This window comes from Oncorhynchus nerka, linkage group LG24 (genome assembly GCF_034236695.1).
Source record: "Oncorhynchus nerka isolate Pitt River linkage group LG24, Oner_Uvic_2.0, whole genome shotgun sequence".
NCBI lineage: Eukaryota > Metazoa > Chordata > Actinopteri > Salmoniformes > Salmonidae > Oncorhynchus > Oncorhynchus nerka.
The window spans coordinates 25,693,883-25,719,344 of record NC_088419.1 but is presented as its reverse complement, the minus strand read 5'-3'; the positions used below and the strand labels follow the sequence as shown (position 1 = coordinate 25,719,344).

At 44.9% G+C, this 25,462-nt stretch overlaps 1 protein-coding gene across 2 annotated transcripts; it reads right to left on the bottom strand.

The window, feature by feature from the left end:
* Positions 1 to 1,274: 1,274 nt before the first annotated feature.
* Positions 1,275 to 25,462, bottom strand: LOC115107729 (DNA helicase MCM9). 2 transcript variants are annotated; one of them, XM_029631311.2, is made up of 13 exons: positions 25,205 to 25,462; positions 24,122 to 24,438; positions 10,439 to 10,752; positions 10,207 to 10,288; positions 9,596 to 9,796; positions 9,286 to 9,411; positions 9,050 to 9,169; positions 8,768 to 8,942; positions 8,434 to 8,636; positions 4,377 to 4,583; positions 4,120 to 4,202; positions 3,293 to 3,438; positions 1,275 to 3,052 (listed from the first exon to the last, which is right to left on the bottom strand). In XM_029631311.2, the coding sequence occupies exons 2-13, from the start codon at positions 24,429 to 24,431 to the stop codon at positions 1,414 to 1,416; spliced, it is 3,606 nt and encodes a 1,201-aa protein (XP_029487171.1). In that variant the 5' UTR covers positions 24,432 to 24,438; positions 25,205 to 25,462; the 3' UTR covers positions 1,275 to 1,413. The 2 variants fall into 2 exon arrangements, with proteins under 2 accessions (XP_029487171.1, XP_029487170.1); XM_029631310.2 differs by lacking the exon at positions 25,205 to 25,462 and having other exon boundaries at positions 24,122 to 25,197.

The following is a 25,462-nucleotide window of genomic DNA, read 5'->3' as shown; positions in this document are numbered from 1 at the left end:
GTAACCATGCCAGCCCAGGACCTCCACATCAGTCTTCGTTAAATGCGGGATCCTTTGAGACCAGCCACCCAGACAGCTGATGAAACTGAGGAGTATTTCTGCCTGTAATAAAGCCATTTTGTGGGGAAAAACTCATTCTGATTGGCTGCGCCCCTGCCAAGTCATGTGAAATCCATAGATTAGGGCCTAATGGATTTATTTAAATTGACTGATTTCCTTATATGAACTGTAACTCAGTAAAATCATTGAAATTGTTGCATGTTGCATTTATATTATTGTTCAGTATAATTCTACAAGTAGTGGGGTTGATATTGTTAGTGGCCTTGCCTGACCGAGCCAACACATCTTTCAGACTTCCTCTGATCCCATTAGCTATTGCTGAGTAGTCATGGATCCCCCTGGTACTGCTGCTCATTCCGTGCACCAGCTCCGGAGGTCTACGTCACCGGCTTTCTAGGTGTCACTGAACTGGATTCATTACCACCAACCCCAGACTGTTTTGTCTCATTACGCACACCTGGTTCCCATTCCCTGTGCCCTCTGTTCCCATGTCCGTTGGTCTTGTGAGTTGTGCTTTGTCGTTTCGGCTTTCGTGCACTTGTTATTTCGGGTCTCATCCTGTGGAGTGTTATTATGGGTCTTGTCCCATGTAATCTTTAGAGGTTTAAGCCTCGCTCTTTTGTTTGGGTTACATCCCTGTGTATTTTATATACGTGTTTGTTTGGGTTACATCCCTGTGTATTTTATATACGTGTTTGTTTTCGGCTTCGTCCCCATGTGATGTTGTATTTTGGGTGGAGTAATAAAACCCCCTATTACGTATTCCTGCGCCTGTCGCTGATCCTTATACAAGCTGACAAGGAGCTTTCATGCAGCTTCCTTATGGAATGCCATCCACAGTCATGACAACAGCCATACTCCCTTTGGTGTGGTGCTTTCTGGCATTGGCTCAGAGGATGAAACCATTATATACCACATCATAATACACAGCCTTAGGCAAATGTAGGGCCCAGTCAATCACCCACATTGATTTGTGCCTCAGATTTTTTACTTTGAATGAACATAACTTTTGCCTACAGCAACATTGCGTGTTTTCACAGTGTGTAATATTGCCCATTCCATGATGAAAATGTGCCCTTTGACTACCTCATATAACAGCATTATTTCAGATAGCTTTGTAAAAGAGGTTTCATTTACAGAAGAAACAGATTTACAAGATTGTTTCTATGGCATAATGTGTGTTCAATATCCAACAGCATGACATCAAGTCGATAGTGAATCTCATGATCAAACACTGATCTGCAAATTTATACCAATTATTGACAATACAACAACAAACACACATGCACACACACGGTGAGAAGTCACAAATAATATTCAGTACATTACATCGTTTCAAACATCATTTCACTGTTACATTTTAGTTTTTTTCCCCGACTCCTCATCCCAGTCTACACTCAGATCATCTTCATCAAAGTTGGAGGAGCTGAACATAGACAGGCCAGAGAAGAGGCCTTTAGAGCCCAGCTCAAAACACTTTCTCTTTTTAGGGTTGACAGCAGAATCTATAGCAGGGTTTTGGCCCTCACTGTTAAATGTCTGGAAGTCTTTGTCTCCACTAACTCTTGCCTCAGTCCTATCCTCTGTAGAGGCTTTAGCTTGCACCCCTGTCCTCTGCTGTATGCTGGTGATAGCTTGTGTCCATGTGTCCTGCTGCCCTGCTTTAAGCTCTATGGACGAGGTAACCTGAGCCCCTGATGTAAGAGTTGTTATTAGGTTTGTAACTTCCTTGTCCTTTGTAGTTGTGAAGGAGAACCTGGAGAGTTTGGCCAGGGTAGAGGCCGCCACAGTGGGCTTTGGGTGGTCTGGCTGTAGTGGTGGAGGGTCTGTGGAGGTTGTGAATGTAGTTCTGTTCTCACCTGGAGCAATTCTGCTCAGCAACTGCTGGCGTTTCTGCTCTGTCCCATGATCCCCCCCATCACCTCCCTCCGCCGTGGGACCACTGACCTCTGGGTTCAGGTCACGTGACACCTCAATGGGAAACTCTTTCTCCTTAGACTGAACCCTCAGCCTCAGCTTCTTGGCAGAACTGCTGCCCTCTGCTGGCTTGTCTTTGTAATTCTGTTTCTCTCTAGCTGAAGAAACGGTGTTATGGTTCTCTCTGTTATGCGTCTGTCCTTTGCTAGGTGGACCTCTATTCTCTGTGTGAAAGTCTGAGCTGTCAGTATCTGGACAGAGAGGTTCAGTGTGGGTCATCTTCTCTCTGGGTTTAAATGTGAACCCTGTGAACTTAGAGTGCAGTTCTTCTCCCCCTGCCCCCACAGTACCAGAGAGCTCCTGGTATCCAGACGGGAGGTTACAAGGGACATTGTTCTTTTTTGAGTTGCGTTTCTTCCCTGCTACAGGTGTGCTGTGGGAGGGCAGGGAGTCTGTGGAGAAGGTCTGCTCCACATCTAGATGGTCTATGAGGTCTCTGCTGGTGCTGATGTTGCCTCCTCCCACAGCTTTGTCTCCCTGAAGGGGAACATGAGTCATCGCTCTGAGCCGTTTGTCTCGCAGTTTCTTGGACACCTTCTGTACCACAGAACAGGATCTGTCTTCCGCTGCTGCTGACGCTGTACTTTTACTGCTCTCCTTACAGCTCTCTACCACCTCCCCCTCCGCAGTTATACTGGGTGTCTTATCGCACACAGGAGCTCTCCCACTCACCTTGTGTGCAGCACCGCTGTTGCCCAGCAACGACACAGCGGGGTGTTTTGGCAGGGTTCGGGCCTGCTTTGAGAAGGAGTTGTGGTTGTGTTGTGTGGATGTTGTGATGGGTGAAGTGATGATCGGCGAGTTGGCATGTCCTCCCCCCACTGGGCCAGCCAGTGAGTGGAACCAGTCCAGTCCACTCTCTGAGTCTGTGGTGATGTCAGAGTGCCCTGGACCGCTTGTCTGGAATGAAGAACTCTTGTGATGATAACTGCTGCTCAGATCACTGTGCTGCTTTGCAGGCAGAGGAGAACCTTTTTGTGTTCCTTTAGGGGAGCCTGGCCCATTATTCTGCAGTCTAAAGAAAACACAATGATTCATACATAAAGGGGGTTGTACTCAGTATTTTCATGGGCTAGGGTTTAGAGGTAATATGTTGGAGGGGGAGTTGTTATAAGTGAGATTTATTCTGATGGTGTAGAAGACTATACGTTAGAGAATGCATTATTTATAAACAATATTTACTTTTTGTCCTGTTCTACAAAGTTGAATCTTCACAAACCTTGTTCTTTAAGTTTTCACAGGTATAATGTCTCACCTTGAGAGCCTGTCCATCTCCTTGTAGAGGAGGTGAGGCATCTGGAGGCCCTCCAGAACAATTTGACACTGTGTCTGGTACTGCTGACTGGGGTTGTCAGGGAATGACGTGTGAAGAGCATTCACATCTCCCAGGAGAGCGCCCCCCTGAGGCACACACACACCGCACTGAAACTTCACCTTAAATTTTGTATTATGTCATGTGTTTCAAGTCATGCTGAAGGCATTACAGTTTACATTCAATGTAACTGTAAAATGTAACATGTTATAAATTGGGTGGTTTGGGTGTTGGATTCTGATTGGCTGAAAAAGCATTTCAGCTGTGTATGTGTGTATGAGACAATATACCATGGTTATGATGCAAAAATACTTGTTTACTGTTCTATTTATGTTGGTAACCTGCTTATTATATCAATAAGGAACCTCAGAGGTTTGTGGTATATGTCAAATATACCACGGCTAAGGGCTGTATCCAGGTACTCAGCCTCATGTCGTGCATAAGAACAGCCCGTAGTCGTGATATATTGGCCATTATAAACTGGGTGGTTTGAGCCCCGAATAGTGTTTGGCTGAAAGCCGTGGTATATCAGACCGTATACCATGGGTATGACAAAACATTTATGTTTACTCTTTTAATTACGTTGGTAACCAGTTTATTATAATAGCAATAAGGCATCTTGGGGGTTTGTGGAATATATACCACACCCCCTTGGGCCTTATTGCTTAAATATACCACATCCCCTTGGGCCTTATTGCTTAAATATACCACATCCCCTTGGGCCTTATTGCTTATTTCATGTTAGAATGTAACAAAGTGTAGCTTCCTACCTGCATAGAGCACTCCATGACAGAGACAACAACAACAGCATCCTCCACAGTGACAGTGTCTCGAAACATCAACCTGGCGTGTGCTGCCAGGATCAAGACAAAGATCATGAGCTTCATGACCACATCATATCAACAACAACTATAGCATAAAGCATTCACATAATAAATATGAGTTGGAACACTTTCAGTAACTACTAAACCAAACCCAAAGGAATTCAGAAGGAAAGACAGATGTGTAATGTAAAATGCTGTCCCACCCTCAGCAAGGCGGCTGAGGCTCTCCAGCATGCGGATAGTGGTGCGGGCTGCGTTCCTGCTGTCGCTCTGCCTCTGCAGCTGGTAGTAGCGGGACAGGATGGAGTTGGCCTCCTCAGACACGTGCGGCTGCAGCACCTTGATCAGGCAGAAGTAGGCCTTCATCTTCTCCATGCTCCACAAAGAATCCTCCGACTGGCAGGGAGCTCCTGAAGGGCAGATGAAGGTATTTGGTATTTTATTAGGATCCCAATTAACGGTTGCGATAGTAGCAGCTACTCTTCCTGGGGTCCACAGAAAACATTCAATAATATAGAACATTAATAGACAAGAACCGCTCAAGGACAGAATTACATACATTTAAAACATGACAAATCAGTACATACACACAATGTCTAAGTCAAACAGGGGAGGTGTTGTGAGGTGTTGCTTTATCCGTTTTTTAAAACCAGGTTTGCTGTTCACTTGATCAATCTTTGATGGAAGGGAGTTCCATGCAATCATGGCTCTATAAATACTGTATGTTTTCTTGAATTTATTCTGGATTTGGGGACTGTGAAAAGACCCCTGGTGGCATGTCTGTTGGGGTAAGTTTGTGTGTCAGTGCTGTGTGTAAGTTGACAATGCAAACCATTTGGAATTTACAACACATCAATGTTTCTTCTAAAAACAAGAAGTGATGCAGTCAGTCTCTCCTCTACTTTTAGCCAAGAGAGACTGGCACGCATATTGATATTAGCCTTCTGATTAAAGTAATGAGCAAGATGCGGGGTTGTATTTATTATTTACCAGACAGAAGAAAACTAACTGAAACAGGATGGGACTACCTAAACTTGTCCAATAAGATTTGTTTTTTGTTGCAAAACGTTTTGTCATAATGAATAGGACCCAGGCTTCCGTAACCACAACTCCCTGAGTGATCGCCTTGATAACGACCTAGAGCACTAATTAAACTGGGGCGATGCCAGAGACACTTTATATCATTGGCATTTTCATTCAACATAGCTCTCTTCCTTACGCAAATACTGTGGGAATTATATTATGCAAATGATCAAATGCTGTTTTCTGGGGAGATAGATTGTCTTTTCTAATGAAGAGCCCAGAGGAGGTCTCAACTCTAATTTGCAGTGTAGCTTAACTCAGCAATATGATATCCCACTGATTCCTCAGATATCCACCAATTACATAGGTCATCTCAGGCACTAAGCGCAGGATTATTCCACTCCACTTCTAGAGGACTGGTTTCTTTAATGACTGTTGTGTACTTCAACTGATCATACACTGCTCAAAAAAATTAAGGGAACACTAAAATAACACATCCTAGATCTGAATGAATGAAATATTCTTATTAAATACTTTTTTCTTTACATAGTTGAATGTGCGGACAACAAAATCACACAAAAATGATCAATGGAAATCAAATTTATCAACCCATGGAGGTCTGGATTTGGAGTCACACTCTAAATGAAAGTGGAAAACCACACTACAGGCAGATCCAACTTTGATGTAATGTCCTTAAAACAAGTCAAAATGAGGCTCAGTAGTGTGTGTCGCCTCCACGTGCCTGTATGACCTCCCTAAAACGCCTGGGCATGCTCCTGATGAGGTGGCGGATCAGGTCTCCTGAGGGATCTCCTCCCAGATCTGGACTAAAGCATCTGCCAACTCCTGGACAGTCTGTGGTGCAACTTGGCGTTGGTGGATGGAGCGAGACATGATGTCCCAGATGTGCTCAATTGGATTCAGGTCTGGGGAACGGGCGGGCCAGTCCATAGCATCAATGCCTTCCTCTTGCAGGAACTGCTGACACACTCCAGCCACATGAGGTCTAGCATTGTCTTGCATTAGGAGGAACCCAGGGCCAACCGCACCAGCATATGGTCTCACAAGGGGTCTGAGGATCTCATCTCTGTACCTAATGGCAGTCAGGCTACCTCTGGCGAGCACATGGAGGGCTGTGCGGCCCCCCAAAGAAATGCCACCCCACACCATGACTGACTCACCGCCAAACCGGTCATGCTGGAGGATGTTGCAGGCAGCAGAACGTTCTCCACGGTGTCTCCAGACTCTGTCACATCTGTCACATGTGCTCAGTGTGAACCTGCTTTCATCTGTGAAGAGCACAGGGCGCCAGTGGCGAATTTGCCAATCTTGGTGTTCTCTGGCAAATGCCAAACGTCCTGCACGGTGTTGGGCTGTAAGCACAACCCCCACCTGTGGACGTCGGGCCCTCATACCACCCTCATGGAGTCTGTTTCTGACCGTTTGAGCAGACACATGCACATTTGTGGCCTGCTGGAGGTCATTTTGCATTGCTATGCAGACGACACACAATTAATCTTCTCCTTTCCCCCTTCTGATGACCAGGTGGCGAATCGCATCTCTGCATGTCTGGCAGACATATCAGTGTGGATGACGGATCATCACCTCAAGCTGAACCTCGGCAAGACGGAGCTGCTCTTCCTCCCGGGGAAGGACTGCCCGTTCCATGATCTCGCCATCACGGTTGACAACTCCATTGTGTCCTCCTCCCAGAGCGCTAAGAACCTTGGCGTGATCCTGGACAACACCCTGTCGTTCTCAGATAACATCAAGGCGGTGGCCCGTTCCTGTAGGTTCATGCTCTACAACATCCGCAGAGTACGACCCTGCCTCACACAGGAAGCGGCGCAGGTCCTAATCCAGGCACTTGTCATCTCCCGTCTGGATTACTGCAACTCGCTGTTGGCTGGGCTCCCTGCCTGTGCCATTAAACCCCTACAACTCATCCAGAACGCCGCAGCCCGTCTGGTGTTCAACCTTCCCAAGTTCTCTCACGTCACCCCGCTCCTCCGCTCTCTCCACTGGCTTCCAGTTGAAGCTCGCATCCGCTACAAGACCATGGTGCTTGCCTACGGAGCTGTGAGGGGAACGGCACCTCAGTACCTCCAGGCTCTGATCAGGCCCTACACCCAAACAAGGGCACTGCGTTCATCCACCTCTGGCCTGCTCGCCTCCCTACCACTGAGGAAGTACAGTTCCCGCTCAGCCCAGTCAAAACTGTTCGCTGCTCTGGCCCCCAATGGTGGAACAAACTCCCTCACGACGCCAGGACAGCGGAGTCAATCACCACCTTCCGGAGACACCTGAAACCCCACCTCTTTAAGGAATACCTAGGATAGGATAAAGTAATCCTTCTCACCCCCCCCTTAAAAGACCTAGATGCACTATTGTAAAGTGGCTGTTCCACTGGATGTCATAAGGTGAAAGCACCAATTTGTAAGTCGCTCTGGATAAGAGCGTCTGCTAAATGACTTAAATGTAAATGTAAATGCTCCTCCTTGCACAAAGGCAGAGGTAGCGGTCCTGCTGCTGGGTTGTTGCCCTCCTACGGCCTCCTCCAATCTCCTGATGTACTGGCATGTCTCCTGGTAGCGCCTCCATGCTCTGGACACTACGCTGACAGACACAGCAAACCTTCTTGCCACAGCTCGCATTGATGTGCCATCCTGGATGAGCTGCACTACCTGAGCCACTTGTGTGGGTTGTAGACTCCGTCTCATTCTACCACTAGAGTGAAAGCACCGCCAGCATTCAAAAGTGACCAAAACATCAGCCAGCAAGCATAGGAACTCAGAAGTGGTCTGTGGTCACCACCTGCAGAACCACTCCTTTATTGGGGGTGTCTTGCTAATTGGCTATAATTTCCACCTGTTGTCTATTCCATTTGCACAACAGCATGTGAAATTTATTGTCAATCAGTGTTGCTTCCTAAGTGGACAGTTTGATTTCACAGAAGTGTGATTGACTTGGAGTTACATTGTGTTGTTTAAGTGTTCCCTTTATTTTTTTGAGCAGTGTATATATAATATGCCATTTAGCAGATGCTTTTATCCATAGCGACATACAGACTAATTCATGTCATTAATTGACCAGAGTCCTGTTTCTCCAGGGTCTGGACCAGTTTCTATCATTATGAAGCCAAAATGCAGTGTGGTCTAAAAACTGGTGGATGTGAACACACTAGCTCTTCAGAGCCTGTTCTCTCTCTCTCTCTCTATAAGGACTCTGTATAAACACCTTTGTTGTGCAGTATGAAGGAGGAGATGATGCGGTCCCACTCAGGGTTCTTGGTGTCCAGTAGGACCAGGACCAGGTCAAAGCGGCTGAGCAGGGGGCTGGCCAGGGCCACGTTGACCGACACAGGCACGTTTGGGTCGTACTGGCCCTTAGGGTTGGTGGCAGCCAAGATGGTGGTCCTGGTGTTCAGTTTACACACCATGCTGGGTGGGACAGAGGGAAATAGACCCACAAAGTCAATGGAGGAAATAGAAAGATGCTTTATGCATGTCAGTCATTATGACCCTGCTTCAGCCCTTAACAGATGTGAGTGCAAGATAATATTTTTCCTTACCCTGCCTTGGCCACACTGATGGTTTGCTGCTCCATGGCTTCGTGGATGCTGGTGCGGTCGTGCTCTTTGATGCTATTGAACTCGTCGATACAACACAGGCCTCCGTCAGACAGCACCAGTGCTCCTGCCTCTAGATGCCACTCCCCGGAGTCCTTCACTGCTGCCACCGTCAACCCTGACACACAACACATATTCCTTTTTTGACTAACATAAGTAGTTATTTCAGTGATTCCTTTAAGCAAAGTGAACTGTTTCAGATGAACCAGCAGAGGGTAGACAGACCTGCGGTAGTGGAGCCGATCCCAGCAGTGAGGACTGACCGGGGAGTGATCTTAGCAGCGTACTTCAGAAACTGAGACTTCCCTGTGCCTGGGTCTCCCACCAGCAGAAGATGAGACTCGCCTAAACCAGAAACGTATTACAAATCTAGAATCAGATATTAACATCGACACCAATAGAGTTGCAGTTTGTGAGGCATGTAAGAGAAATTGGTCCACATTTTGAACAAGGATACATACCTCTTACTTTCGTTCCAGAAGGATCTATTCTTTGCACCCCACCTGCTAACACCATGGCAACAGCTAACTTAACTACATACATTCCAAACACTTGTGGGCACAGGCTCATGAGAATCTGGTTCCTGCCTTCAGAGAGAACATGGAAGAAGAACAATCAAATTCCATACACATTTCATGTCCATCTCATCTCATATAGTATTTATCATGTAATAATGACTATTAAATACATTAAAAAGTAGTATCTAAATCTGTATGGCAACAGTTTTAATTATGGGGATTGGGGAAGTATTACAGTCGTGTTATTATGTACCAGTTATAGGGTCATGTTTGTAATTGTCCCAGAACTCCTCAAACTCCTGCTGCATGTCCTCTAGGACCAGAGCTGCCATGGTCTGCTCATTGTTCACTTCAATGAAATTGGCTTTCAACACCAGATCCAATTCACAGCGTGCGTCCTCGTACAGGGGCTTCCATCGCTGACGAACTACTCCATACACTGTAACATCATCACCTGAAAAAATGTCATCACAGATGGTGATATCCTAGAAATTCAGTCCCAACATTCAATGTGATGACACTAATCCCTTAAAAACATTCATGTTCATCTACTGCGGCTTCATCTTGGGTGAAAGACAATCATATGGTATTGTGATGTTATCACACACAACATGACACCACAATGTAACATCCGTACATCATACAGTATTATGACATCATTGGTAATACATCACAATATGGAATTCCAAAACTCAGTGATGTCACAATCTACCTAACACAATGATGTCGCCCTCTACAAAACAAATTCCCATAATACAGTATGGCAATACCCTTTATGTAAAAATCCCACTGTGATGTAATTTCCAATACAAATGTCAACTGTGATATCATAGTGACAAATGACATCATAGTGACCAATGTTACCTGATTTACAGCTGTCTACCAGATCGTCCTCCAAAATGACCACCATGGAGCGAGGAATACTGCCCACAGACAACCTCTGGGCCTGAGCACACAGAACAGCAGGGAAAGAGGGGCGCAGTTTGATCAAATATAGGCCAACAATTTGTGTTTGCAGATGTTATTCAACAGGGTTAAACAATGTGTAGACTATAATTAAAACAAACAGTACTATAGCCCCTTAGCCCCAAGTCACCTGCTCCTGGATCTTAATTTCCTGGTAGTCCCTGCATGCTGCCGGGGTGGAGCTGGCTGACAGGCAGGTGAACTTGTTGGAGTTACAGAGGTCCTGGTTGGGGCAGCTGGTAGGGGGAACGAAGCTATAGTACTGCTCAAAGTCAGCCTGCAGGGAGAACACGTGACGGCACTTAGAGCACATGTAGTCCCTCTCGTACTCCAGAACCTTGGCCACACTGGTGCGGATGACCGTGCCCGTGACGGACAGGAAGTGACCAGCGTCCCGAGACTTGGGGATGTTCTCCCTGGTGAGCTCAGGACACACAGGAAGACCTGAGGCGTGATGACATGCAGCAATGCAGAGGGAGGTTAGGTTTATGGACATCAAACAGACTAAGGAGCACTGGACTAGACATCAAAACAATGATCAGAACTGACAACACGCTGTACCATCTTTCCTGGAACTCAAACAAAGTTCAGCATTCCTTGTCATGCTCAATATTAACCACCAGATGGGGCTCTCTACCCGCTATTGTATTGAAGAGAGATGTATGGCATGCATCTTGCACAAAATAATTTTGTGTGTGTAATGTGATGTGTAGCCCATTACATAGCCTTACTGTACATCTGTCAAGTAGCCAACAGTATTGTATTTGATAAAAGTAAGTAACGCAGAGAACTCTAAGAGGGCACGACAAAACCTATTCCCCCTCAGGAGACTGAGAAGATTTGGCCTGGGTCCTCAAATCCTCAATAAGTTCAGCAGCTACACCATTGAGAGCATTCAGACTGGTTGCATCACCACCTAGTCTGGCAACAGCTCGGTCTTCGACCGCAAGGTGCTACAGAGGGTAGTGCGTACAGCCCAGTGCATCACTGTGGGGCCAAGCTTCCTGCCATCCAGGACCTCTATACCAGGCGGTGTCAGAGGAAAGCCCTACAAATTGCCAAAGACTCCAGCCACCCTAGTCATAGACTGTTCTCTCTGCTACCGCACGGCAAGCGGTACCATAGCACCAAGTCTGTCCAAAAGGCTTCTTAACAGCTTCTACCCCCAAGCCATGAGACTCCTGAACAGCTAATCAAATGGCTACCCAGACTATTTGCATTGACCCATTTTTTTTTTTTTTTTACACTGCTGCTAATCACTGTTTATTAGCCATGCATAGTCACTTAACCTCTACCTACATGTACATATTACCTCAATTATCTCAACTAACCTGTACCCCCGCACATTGACTCGGTACTGGTACCCCCTGTATATTAGCCTCGTTTTTGTTATTTTATTGTTGCGGTTTTATTTTTTACTTTAGTTTTTTCTTATCGCTTATTTTTCTAAAAACTGCATTGTTGGTTAAGGGCTTGTAAGTAAGCATTTCACAGTAAGATCTCCACCTTTTGTATTCTGCGCATGTGACAAAAACATTTGATTTGATTTATGGGAGAAGCCTTCTTTGGTAAAAGGTAGCTTTAGGCCTAAGCAGTGACCACTGAGAATCCATAGCAGACTTGTGAAGTCTTTTTCCCTGATAAATCTGTGGACTCGCAGACACTGTCAGTGTAAAATGTAATCCCATGCACTGATAGAATATAAAAGGAAAATAGGCATTTATGGATAAAATGCAATACTCCAGCCCACCAATGTTATCATGGATTAATAGGGGCTCCCGAGTGGTGCAGCAGTCTAAGGCACTGCATCTCAGCGCAAAAGGCATCACAACAATCCCTGGTTCGAAACCAAGCTGAATCACATCTGCCATGATTGGGAGTCCCATAGGGCGGCACACAGGTTAGCCAATGTAGGCCGTCATTGTAAATAAGAATGTGTTCCTAATGGACTTCCCTGGTTAAGAAAATAAATAAAAATAGAACATACACGACATGGCCAAAAGTATGTGGACATCCTGGTGTCCAGTAGGATCAGATGCTCGTCGAACAATAGGCCTGGCTCGCAGTCGGCGTTCAAATTCATTCCAAAGGTGAATTGAGGTCAGGGCTTTGTGCAGGCCAGTAAAGTTGTTCCACACCGATCTCAACTAACCATTTCCTCGCTTTGTGCACGAGGGCATTGTCATGCTGAAACAGGAAAGGGCCTTCCCCAAACTGTTGCCAAGTTGGAAGCACAGAATCGTCTAGAATGTTATTCTATTCTGTAGCGTTAAGATTTCCCTTCATTGGAACTAAGGGGCCTAGACCGAACCATGAAAAACAGCCCTAGACCATTATTCCTCCTCCACCCAACTTGACAGTTGGCACAATGCATTGGGGCAGGTAGCGTTCCAGAGAACATTATCACTCCACAGAACATGTTTCCACTGCTCCAGAGTCCAATGGCGGCGAGCTTTACACCACTCCTGCCGACGCTTGGTATTGTGAATGTTGACCTTAGGCTTGTGTGCAGCTGCTCAGCCATGGAAACCCATTTCATGAAGCCTCCGACGAACAGTTATTGTGCTGACGTTGCATCCAGAAGCAGTTTGCAACTCAGTAGTGAGTGTTGCAACTGAGGACATATGATTTATACACGCTATGCGATTCAGCATTTGGCGGTCCCGTTCTGTGAGTTTGTGTGGCCTACCACTTCGCGGCTGAGCCGTTGTTGCTCCTAGACATTGCCACTTCACAATAACAGCACTTACAATTGACCGGGGCAGCTCTAGCATAGTAGAAATTTGACGAACTGACTTGTTGAAAAGGTGGCATCCTATGACGGTGCCACATTGTAAGTCATTGAGCTCTTTAGTAAGGCCATTTTACTGCCAATGGAGATTGTATGTCTGTGTGCTTGATTTTATACACCTGTCAGCAATGGGTGTGGCTAAAATAGCCAAATTCACTAATTTGATGGTGTGTCCACAGACTTTTGTATATATAGTGTATTATCATCTCTCTCCATCTGGCATCTCAAACAACATTGACATTTCCCGTCCACATCTTCAGAGTGGTTTATGTGAAGCACTTTCCATTTTCTCATGAGAGTAGACAACTGAGTTTTAAGATGCAGCCCACATACAGTGGTCCTCTCCACAGAGAGACATTCTGAATTTCGAGCGAGCAACCTGTTGAAAGTATTGAAGCATATACTGGTCTGATCTTAAACATGGCCTTGTAGCAGTAACATTCCCCACCAGAACACACACAGCTGCATCACCAAGAGCCCTGCTGCTATTTGCTATGCCTTCTACATTCACGCCATGTAACAAACCAAGGAACAGCATACGAGTCGAGTACATCATCTGGCTATTTATAACACTGCTCTCTGTACTGGTGAGACCCCAGACTGCAGTACGCAATGGCTAAAGTAATTAGATGTGAAGGTTGAGCTACTTTGCAAGGCTGGCAGACAGACAAGGTCAATCATTACAGATTATTCCCATCTGACTATATGTCTGTGCTCTTTTTTTATCATCTGCATATTAAAATCAAATCAGGCAAATCCATGTCAACCCGCTCCAGGTGTTAAACTAATGGTGTCGGTAAAACTGTGGCAGCCTGGCAGATGTCGGAACCCATAGTGCGGCTGAGTTTTGGCAGCCTTTACACAGACAGACCAATTATGATATTTAGCCCAATTATTGGCAAAAGAACTGATCTGATTGGTTAAAATACCAATCAGTCCAACAAAAAAAATCAGAATCGGGCTGTCTGTGTAAACGCAGCCTTATTTCTCGAGACAGTGTACATAAGAAACTAGAGGTCGACCGATTATGATTTCTCAACGCCGATACCGATACTTGGAGGACCAAAAATGCCGATAACCGATTAATCGGCTGATTTATTTATTTGTAATAATGACAATTACAACAATACTGAATGAACACTTATTTTAACTTAATATAATACATCAATAAAATCAATTTTTCCTCAAATAAATAATGAAACATGTTCAATTTGGATTAAATAATGCAAAAACAAAGTGTTGGAGAAGAAAGTAATATGTGCCAATATGCCATATGTGCCATGTAAAATGTGTGCCATGTAAAAAATCTAACGTTTAAGTTCCTTGCTCAGAACATGAGAACATATGAAAGTTGGTGGTTCCTTTTTATTTTTTTATTTCACCTTTATTTAACCAGGTAGGCTAGTTGAGAACAGGTTCTCATTTGCAACTGCGACCTGGCCAAGATAAAGCATAGCAGAGTGAACAGACAACACAGAGTTACACATGGAGTAAACAATTAACAAGTCAATAACACAGTAGAGAAAAAAAAGGGGAGTCTATATACAATGTGTGCAAAAGGCATGAGGAGGTAGGCGAATAATTACAATATTGCAGATTAACACTGGAGTGATAAATGATCAGATGATCATGTACAGGTAGAGATATTTGTGTGCAAAAGAGCAGAAAGGTAAATAAATAAAAACTGTGGGGATGAGGTAGGTGAAAATGGGTGGGCTATTTACCAATAGATTATGTACAGCTGCAGCGATCGGTTAGCTGCTCAGATAGCTGATGTTTGAAGTTGGTGAGGGAGATAAAAGTCTCCAACTTCAGCGATTTTTGCAAATCGTTCCAGTCACAGGCAGCTGAGTACTGGAACGAAAGGCGGCCGAATGAGGTGTTGGCTTTGGGGATGCTCAATGAGATACACCTGCTGGAGCGCGTGCTACGGATGGGTGTTGCAATCGTGACCAGTGAGCTGAGATAAGGCGGAGCTTTGCCTAGCATGGCCTTGTAGATGACCTGGAGCCAGTGGGTCTGGCGACGAATATGTAGCGAGGGCCAGCTGACTAGAGCATACAAGTCGCAGTGGTGGGTAGTATAAGGTGCTTTAGTGACAAAACGGATGGCACTGTGATAAACTGCATCCAGTTTGCTGAGAAGAGTGTTGGAAGCCATTTTGTAGATGACATCGCCGAAGTCGAGGATCGGTAAGATAGTCAGTTTTACTAGGGTAAGCTTGGCAGCGTGAGTGAAGGAGGCTTTGTTGCGGAATAGAAAGCAGACTCTTGATTTGATTTTCGATTGGAGATTTGACCATGAGTCTTCAATATTCCAAGGTAAGAGGTTTTAGGTTGTAGTTATTATAGGACTATTTCTCTCTATACCATTTGTATTTCATTAACCTTTGACTAGTGGATGTTCTTATAGGCACCATAGTATTGCCAGTGTAACAGTATAGCTTCCGTCCCTCTCCTCGCCCCTACCTGGGCTCGAACCAGGAACACATCAACAACAGCCACACTCGAAGCAGCGTTACCCATCGCCCCACAAAAGCCGCGGCCCTTGCAGCACAAGGGGAATAACTACTCCAAATCTAAAAGCAAGTGACGTTTGAAACGGTATTAGCGCACATCCAGCTAACTAGCTAGCCATTTCACATTGGTTACACCAGCCATTAGGCTTGAAGTCATAAACAGCGCTGTGCTTGCGAAGAGCTGCTGGTAAAACGCACGAAAGTGCTGTTTGAATGAATGATTACGGGCCTGCTGCTGCTCAGTCAGACTGCTCTATCAAATCAGACTTAATAATAACATAATAACACACAGAAATACGAGCCTTTGGTCATTAATATGGTCGAATCCAGAAACGATCATTTCGAAAACAAAACGTTTATTATTTCAGTGAAATACGGAACCGTTCGGTATTTTATCTAAATATTCTTGTTACATTGCACAACCTTCAATGTTATGTCATAATTACGTAAAATTCTGGCAAATTAGTTCGCAATGAGCCAGGCAGCCCAAACTGTTGCATATACCCCGACTCTGCGTGCAATGAACGCAAGAGAAATGACACAATTTCACCTGGTTAATATTGCCTACTAAACTGGATTAGTGATTATGATTGATCGTTTTTTATAAGATAAGTTTAATGCTAGCTAGCAATTTACCTTGGCTTCTATTACGTTCACGTAACAGGCAGGCTCCTCGTGGAGTGCAATGGTTAGAGCGTTGGACTAGTTAACTGTACGGTTGCAATATTGGATCCCCTGAGCTGACAAGGTGAACATCTGTCGTTCTGCACCTGAACAAGGCAGTTAACCCACCGTTCCTAGGCCGTCATTGAAACTAAGAATGTGTTCTTAACTGACTTGCCTAGTTAAATAAAGGTATAACAAAAATAAAAAATATATATATTTAAATCGGAAATCGGCAATTGATTTCCGATTGTTATGAAAACTTGAATTCGGCCATTCCGATTAATCTGTCGACCTCTATAAGAAACCCTCATTAAGTAGCTACAGTTTTTCTGGTCCCCATCTCAGGTAACCATGTGTCATCTCAGGAAGTCAATACTGGGCCTGCTGAGAGTGATATATGGAATGGCTTGTTGTTGTTGTTACACCATGCTGAGTCTCCTGTTTCAGTCTCTTACTGCCTACTGTTCTCCTGCATTTCAGGCAGACATTCATCCCAAGTCAACAACCAGACAGATACCTACACGGAGACAAGATGTTCATAATGTTCTCATTAAATCCTGCTGGCCAGTGATGGGTATACTGTACTTCCTATTGTGATTATTATCATTATCAAGCTGCATCAAAAGGATGCTAATGTTTTCCACTGGACAAGTGATTCAGCTATCTATGATGAGGAACTCTAATGGTGTCTGTTTCGATTTAAATGACTTCTGTTGCAGAGAGCAGACTGATGAGGTGAGCCTCCAGCTGAACAAAAAAATGAACACTTCGGCCAAACCCCTCCAGACACTGCTTTCAATGGAGCTTTTCAAGCATTGCAATTAGACAGGGAGGACAACCAGATCCAAGATGGCGTAGCAGTAGTTGTCCTGTCGTATCGTCTCTCTGTAAATATCGTCTCTTTTTCGTTTTAGATATATATTTTTTTTCTTTGCATATCCTTAAAAACATTTTGCTAAACCTAAGCTTCCAAATACTCTTCTGCAACCCGCCAATGTAGCTACTTTCCTAAAGTAGTTATATTTACTTCGGAACCGGACCCTCTCAACTGAAGCTAGCCAGCTAACTACCAGCTATGCTAGCGGTCATCAACTAACCAGAGCATAACGGACCTAATTAATTTTTTTTACCCCCGGATTCCCACCACAAACAGAACATTCTTCAGCTGGATCCTCGCAACTAGCTATCGAGCGAAACAGCAACCCTGGTTGATTACTCCTGGCTAGCGTTTCCACCCACGTAGCTTGAAGCTAGCCCGGCCAGAGCTCCTAGCATACTCCTGGGCTACAATACCTTGACTACGACCGGTCTATCGATATCACTGCATGAAGAGGAATAAACAGACTCACCCCATCGCGACGTCCTCCAAAGGCTAACTCTCTAGCCCTCGCTATCTCCTTGCTTGCTAGTTCGGCACGCTAACTGCTAGCTTGTTTAGCCCAGGTCCGCTAACTACTACCTTGTTTACCCGGCCTGCTAATCTGTTAGCTTGTTAGCACAGGCCTGCTAACCGTCCCGCCGCGTCCCAAAAACGCAGTGGCCCATATGTACTCTATCTCTTCCCGATTTAAAAAAAAAAATTGTTTATACCTTCCGGAAACTTGCCTGACCCAATGTGATACGGAATCGCTATTATCTTTATTTTTAGAACACACTCAAGAACCTCCAGAAGCTAACCAGCTAGCTAGCTACAAGCTATTTAGTCATTGTTAGTTTTCTTAACCTGGATAACACTCGCCAGCCCAGCCCCCTGCCCCATCCACCGCTGCCCCCTGGACTCTGATCACTTGGCTACATAGCTGATGCACGCTGGACTGTCCATTAATCACGGTACTCCATTCTGCTTGTTTGTTTTATCTGTCGGCCGAGTTGCCTAGTCAATGCCATCTCACCTGCTGTTGTTATGCTAGCTGATTAGCTAGCTTTCCCAATTCAACACCTGTGTTCACTGTATGCATCGCTGTATGTCTCTCTCAAATGTCAATATGCCTTGTATACTATTGCTCAGGTTAGTTATCATTGTTTTAGTTCACAATGGAGCCCCTAGTCCTATTCCTCACACCCCTGATACCTCCTTTGTCCCACCTCCCACATATGCGGTGACCTCACCCATTACAACCAGCATGTCCAGAGATAAAACCTCTCTCATCATCACCCAGTGCCTGGGCTTACCTCCGCAGTACCCGCACCCCACCATACCAGTCTGTGCATTATGCCCTGAATATATTCTATCATGCCCAGAAACCTGCTCCTCTTATTCTCTGTCCCCAACGCTCTAGGCGACCAGTTTTGATAGCCCTTAGCCGCACCCTCATACTACTCCTTCTCTGTTCCGCGGGTGATGTGGAGGCAAACCCGGGCCCTGCATGTCCCCAGGCACCCTCATTTGTTGACTTCTGTGATCGAAAAAGCCTTGGTTTCATGCATGTCAACATTAGAAGCCTCCTCCCTAAGTTTGTTTTACTCACTGCCTTAGCACACTCTGCTAACCCTGATGTCCTTGCCGTGTCTGAATCCTGGCTCAGGAAGGCCACCAAAAATTCAGAGATTTCCATACCCAACTATAACATCTTCCGTCAAGATAGAACTGCCAAAGGGGGAGGAGTCGCAGTCTACTGCAGAGATAGCCTGCAAAATAATGTCATACTTTCCAGGTCCATACCCAAACAGTTCGAACTACTAATTCTGAAAATTACTCTCTCCAGAAATAAGTCTCTCACTGTTGCCGCCTGCTACCGACCCCCCTCAGCTCCCAGCTGTGCCCTGGACACCATTTGTGAATTGATTGCCCCCCACCTAGCTTCTGAGTTTGTTCTGTTAGGTGACCTAAACTGGGATATGCTTAACACCCCGGCAGTCCTACAATCTAAGCTAGATGCCCTCAATCTCACACAAATCATCAAGGAACCCACCAGGTACAACCCTAACTCTGTAAGCAAGGGCACCCTCATAGACGTCATCCTGACCAACTGGCCCTCCAAATACACCTCCGCTGTCTTCAACCAGGATCTCAGCGACCACTGCCTCATTGCCTGTATCCGCTACGGTGCCGCAGTCAAACGACCACCCCTCATCACTGTCAAACGCTCCCTAAAACACTTCTGTGAGCAGGCCTTTCTAATCGACCTGGCCCGGGTATCCTGGAAGGACATTGACCTCATCCCGTCAGTTGAGGATGCCTGGTCATTCTTTAAGAGTAACTTCCTCACCATATTAGATAAGCATGCTCCGTTCAAAAAATGCAGAACTAAGAACAGATACAGCCCTTGGTTCACTCCAGACCTGACTGCCCTCGACCAGCACAAAAACATCCTGTGGCGGACTGCAATAGCATCGAACAGTCCCCGCGATATGCAACTGTTCAGGGAAGTCAGGAACCAATACACGCAGTCAGTCAGGAAAGCTAAGGCCAGCTTCTTCAGGCAGAAGTTTGCATCCTGTAGCTCCAACTCCAAAAAGTTCTGGGACACTGTGAATGTTGTTCCATGGAGAACAAGAGCACCTCCTCCCAGCTGCCCACTGCACTGAGGCTAGGGAACACGGTCACCACCGACATATCCATGATTATCGAAAACTTCAACAAGCATTTCTCAACGGCTGGCCATGCCTTCCGCCTGGCTACTCCTACCTCGGCCAACAGCTCCGGCACCCCCGCAGCTCCTCGCCCAAGCCTCTCCAGGTTCTCCTTTACCCAAATCCAGATAGCAGATGTTCTGAAAGAGCTGCAAAACCTGGACCCGTATAAATCAGCTGGGCTTGACAATCTGGACCCTCTATTTATGAAACTATCCGCCGCCATTGTCACAACCCCTATTACCAGCCTGTTCAACCTCTGTTTCATATCGTCTGAGATCCCCAAGGATTGGAAAGCTGCCGCAGTCATCCCCCTCTTCAAAGGGGGAGACACCCTGGACCCAAACTGTTACAGACCTATATCCATTCTGCCCTGCCTATCTAAGGTCTTCGAAAGCCAAGTCAACAAACAGGTCACTGACCATCTCGAATCCCACCGTACCTTCTCCGCTATGCAATCTGGTTTCCGAGCCGGTCACGGGTGCACCTCAGCCACACTCAAGGTACTAAACGACATCATAACCGCCATCGATAAAAGACCTTGCCAAGGCTTTCGACTCTGTCAATCACCATATTCTTATCGGCAGACTCAGTAGCCTCGGCTTTTCGGATGACTGCCTTGCCTGGTTCACCAATTACTTTGCAGACAGAGTTCAGTGTGTCAAATCGGAGGGCATGTTGTCCGGTCCTCTGGCAGTCTCTATGGGGGTGCCACAGGGTTCAATTCTCGGGCCGACTCTTTTCTCTGTGTATATCAATGATGTTGCTCTTGCTGCGGGCGATTCCCTGATCCACCTCTACGCAGACGACACCATTCTATACACTTTCGGCCCGTCATTGGACACTGTGCTATCTAACCTCCAATCGAGCTTCAATGCCATACAACACTCCTTCCGTGGCCTCCAACTGCTCTTAAACGCTAGTCAAATCAAATGCATGCTTTTCAACCGATCGCTGCCTGCACCCGCTTGCCCGACTAGCATCACCACACTGGATGGTTCCGACCTTGAATATGTGGACACCTATAAGTACCTAGGTGTCTGGCTAGACTGCAAACTCTCCTTCCAGACCCATATCAAACATCTCCAATCAAAAATCAAATCAAGAGTCGGCTTTCTATTCCGCAACAAAGCCTCCTTCACTCACGCTGCCAAGCTTACCCTAGTAAAACTGACTATCCTACCGATCCTCGACTTCGGCGATGTCATCTACAAAATGGCTTCCAACACTCTTCTCAGCAAACTGGATGCAGTTTATCACAGTGCCATCCGTTTTGTCACTAAAGCACCTTATACTACCCACCACTGCGACTTGTATGCTCTAGTCGGCTGGCCCTCGCTACATATTCGTCGCCAGACCCACTGGCTCAGGTCATCTACAAGGCCATGCTAGGCAAAGCTCCGCCTTATCTCAGCTCACTGGTCACGATGGCAACACCCATCCGTAGCACGCGCTCCAGCAGGTGTATCTCATTGAGCATCCCCAAAGCCAACACCTCATTCGGCCGCCTTTCGTTCCAGTACTCTGCTGCCTGTGACTGGAACGATTTGCAAAAATCGCTGAAGTTGGAGACTTTTATCTCCCTCACCAACTTCAAACATCAGCTATCTGAGCAGCTAACCGATCGCTGCAGCTGTACATAATCTATTGGTAAATAGCCCACCCATTTTCACCTACCTCATCCCCACAGTTTTTATTTATTTACCTTTCTGCTCTTTTGCACACAAATATCTCTACCTGTACATGATCATCTGATCATTTATCACTCCAGTGTTAATCTGCAATATTGTAATTATTCGCCTACCTCCTCATGCCTTTTGCACACATTGTATATAGACTCCCCTTTTTTTTCTCTACTGTGTTATTGACTTGTTAATTGTTTACTCCATGTGTAACTCTGTGTTGTCTGTTCACTCTGCTATGCTTTATCTTGGCCAGGTCGCAGTTGCAAATGAGAACCTGTTCTCAACTAGCCTACCTGGTTAAATAAAGGTGAAATAAAAAAATAAAAAACTCACAAATATACAGTACCTGTCAAAAGTTTGGACACATGTACTCATTCAAGGGTTTTTCTATTTTCTTTATTTTTGACTATTTTCAACATTTTCGACATCAAAACTATGAAATAACACATGGTATCATGTAGTAACCAAAAAAGTGTTAAACAAATCAAAATATATTTCACATTTGCGATTCTTCAAAGTAGCCAACCTTTGCCTTGATGACAAACCAGCTTCACCTGGAATGCTTTTCCAACAGTCTTGAAGGAGTTCCCACATATACTCAGCACTTGGTGGCTGCTTTTCCTTCACTCTGCGGTCAATCTCAATTGGGTTGAGGTCAGGTGATTGTGGAGACCAGGTCATCTGATGCCACACTCCTTCTTGGTCAAACAGCCCTTACACAGCCTGGAGGTGTGTTGGGCCACTGTCCTGATGAAAAACAAATGATAGTCCCACTAAGCGCAAACCAGGTGGGATGGCTGCTGGTTAAGTGTGCCTTGAATTCTAAATAAATCACAGACAGTGTCACCAGCAAAGCACCCCCACACCATCACACTTCACAGTGGGAACCACACATGCAGAGATCATCCGTTCACCTACTCTGCGTCTCACAAAGAGACAGCGGTTGGAACCAAAAATCTCAAATTTGGACTCATTAGACCAAAGGAGAGATTTCCACCGGTCTAATGTTCATTGCTCGTGTTTCTTGGCCAAAGTAAGTCTCTACTTCTTATTGGTGTCCTTTAGAAGTAGTTTCCGTTGCAGCCATTTGACCACGAAGGCCTGATTCACACAGTCTCCTCTGAACAGTTGATGTTGAGATGTGTGTTACTTGAACTCCGTGAAGCATTTATTTTGGCTGCAATTTCTGAGGCTGGTAACTCTAATGAACTTATCCTCTGCAGCAGAGGTAACTCTGGGCCTTCCTTTCCTGTGGCGATCCTCATGGGAGCCAGTTTCATCATAGCGCTTAATGGTTTGTGCGACTGCACTTTGAGAAACTTACAAAGTTCTTGAAATCTTCCGGGACGGACTGACTGACTGACCTTCATGTCTTAAAGTAATAATGGTTTCTCTTTGCTTATTTGTTTCTCTTTGCTTATTTGAGCTGTTCTTGCCATAATATGGACTTGGTCTTTTACCAAATAAATATAAATAAATAAATACATACCTTGTAGGGGTGGTATACACAACTGACTGGCTCAAACGCATTAAGGAAATAAATTCCACAAATTAACAAGGCACACCTGTTAATTGTTTGGGAGAATGCAAAGAGTGGGCAAAGCTGTAATCAAGGCAAAGGCTGGCTACTTTGAAGAATCTCACGGTCTGTTCACCTCACCATCTTCCAGAATGCGAGGTCAGAATAGGTGCATCAAAGCTGGAACTGAGACTGAAAAACAGCTTCTATATTAAGGCCATCAGACTGTTAAATAGCTATCACTAACCGACTTCCACCCAGTTATGCATCCCTGCACCATAGAGGCTGCTACCGTATAGACATGGAATCACTGGCCACTTTAATAATGGAACTCTAGTCACTTTAATCATGTTTACATACTGCTTTACTCATCTCATATGTATATACTGTATTCTATTCTACTGTTTTTTTTATTCAATGCCACTTCGACATTGTTCAATCTAATATTTATATATTTCTTAATTCCATTCTTCTTGCTCTGTTAGATACTACTGCACTGTTGGAGCTAGGAACACAAGCATTTCACTACACCCACAATAACATCTGCTAAATATGTGTATGTGACCAATAAAATTTGATTTGAAATATAAAATATATTTTGATTTGTTAAACACTTTTTTGGTTACTGCATGATTCCATGTGTTATTTCATAGTTTTGATGTATTCACTATTATTCTACAATATAGTAAAAGATAGTAAAAAATAAAGAAAAACCCTTGAATGAGTATGTGTGTCCAAACTTTTGACTGGTACTGTAGATCTCAGACGTACCATAAAGCTACATCAGCAGAGGGCCATAACTATGTACGAGGACAATTCATTCATAGAAGGGAGCAGAAAGAGCTCTCTAGTCTCTCATATTATTGACCTCTCTATGCACTTGTCTTCATGTAAATAAAGAGATTGGATAACTAATTAGAAATAATTATAGCAATAACTCCAATTTGATCTATGATAGGCTAGGTGGAACAAATTTACAACATACTGCTTATCTTTTCAGATCTATACAAGTGCCTAGGAGGTTATTTGCATCGATTTGGAAGTGGGTAAGAGCCTCTTACCTGTGATTCGGGCATGCAGGTGGTGTTTGACCTTGTACCACCTTTGCTGTGTAGAGTTCTCTAACACTGTCTTAGCAGCTCGGTGAAGGGTGTTGTCAAAGATGTTGATGACTTCGCTGGGGTAGGCGTTGAAGTAGTCGCCCACCTCCATGTTGGCTTCAAACAGTGTCATGGCGTTGATAACCACCGGGTAGTGGGCATCCTCATCAGGCTCCTGAAGGATCTGCAGGATGTCACTCCTGTGGTGCTCTGTCACATACGCCTCAAACACCTGCCCTATCAGAGCTACCTGTTCTGGGCTTATCAACATCCTGGATCTGGAGGGGTGAATATGGTTTAGCTCATCTAGTGTCATGCTTGTAAACTGAAGGTGACATTAATAGTAGTGGTGCATCAGAGAGATTGAAAAACAAAGAATGGCAATTTAGTTGCAGGGGTGAAGTGGTGCTGACACAATTTTTGATAACTCGGGCTGGTGAAGTTATTAGAACGTCGGACCAGTAACCGAAAGGTTGCTGGATCGAATCGCTGACAATGTACAAATCTGTCGTTCTGCCCCTGAGCAAGGGGGTTACCCTGTTTCCCTGGCACCGAATACGTGGATGTCACTAAGGCTGTCCCCCCGCACCTCTCAGATTCAGAGGGGTAGGGTTAAATGCGGAAGACACATTTCAGTTGAATGCATTTCCTTTATTAATAGTTGCTGGACCACGCGTATGCATCGGATCTGTACTAAGACAAAGATTTACGAGATACATTCGCTTCATATCAGACGCACGCGTATGGACAAGACCTAGTGTGGCCTATTTTGGAGAAACACCTAGCATTTATGGAAAAATGTTTGTCAACACTAACAACATTTTTACTTTTGTGAATAATAAAAGTATATTGAAGCCAGTCACTAAACAAAGTTGGAAAATAATTGCTCTATGCCATAACGCGATGTCCCAGATCTGGTTGTTTGGCTAAAGTCAACTAGCTAACAGGATGGCACGTTTGACAACAGCTAAACATGATTCCAAAATCTAAATGTAATCTTCAACGTATAATATGTATTAGCAAACAATATAACTTTATACATACCCTATTTTATTGAGTGTTTAAGTTTCTCTACAGCTAGCGATATCAACACAAGTCCCACCGACACACTAAGCACTTTGGTACTTCCCGCTGGATTCATACACTACTTCCACAGGGGGTGTTCAAACTATATTACATAAACATCATAGCAATGTCTTAAAATAGTCACCATGAATTAAATACAATGAATTAAATAAAATCAACAATAATAGAATGGAAAACACGTGGGTGTCTTTCACAAAATGTGAAAAGGCTTTTATG

Bases quoted from the DNA above. Each gene is read 5' to 3' on its own strand.
- LOC115107729 (XM_029631310.2), bottom strand. From the start codon at position 24,476: ATGACACTAGATGAGCTAAACCATATTCACCCCTCCAGATCCAGGATG. The intron at 9,797-10,206 runs GTAACATTGGTC...ACATTTTTTCAG, and splicing joins GGTAGACAGCTGTAAATCAG to GTGATGATGTTACAGTGTAT. The intron at 3,439-4,119 runs GTAGGAAGCTAC...TGTGTGCCTCAG, and splicing joins TCATGGAGTGCTCTATGCAG to GGGGGCGCTCTCCTGGGAGA.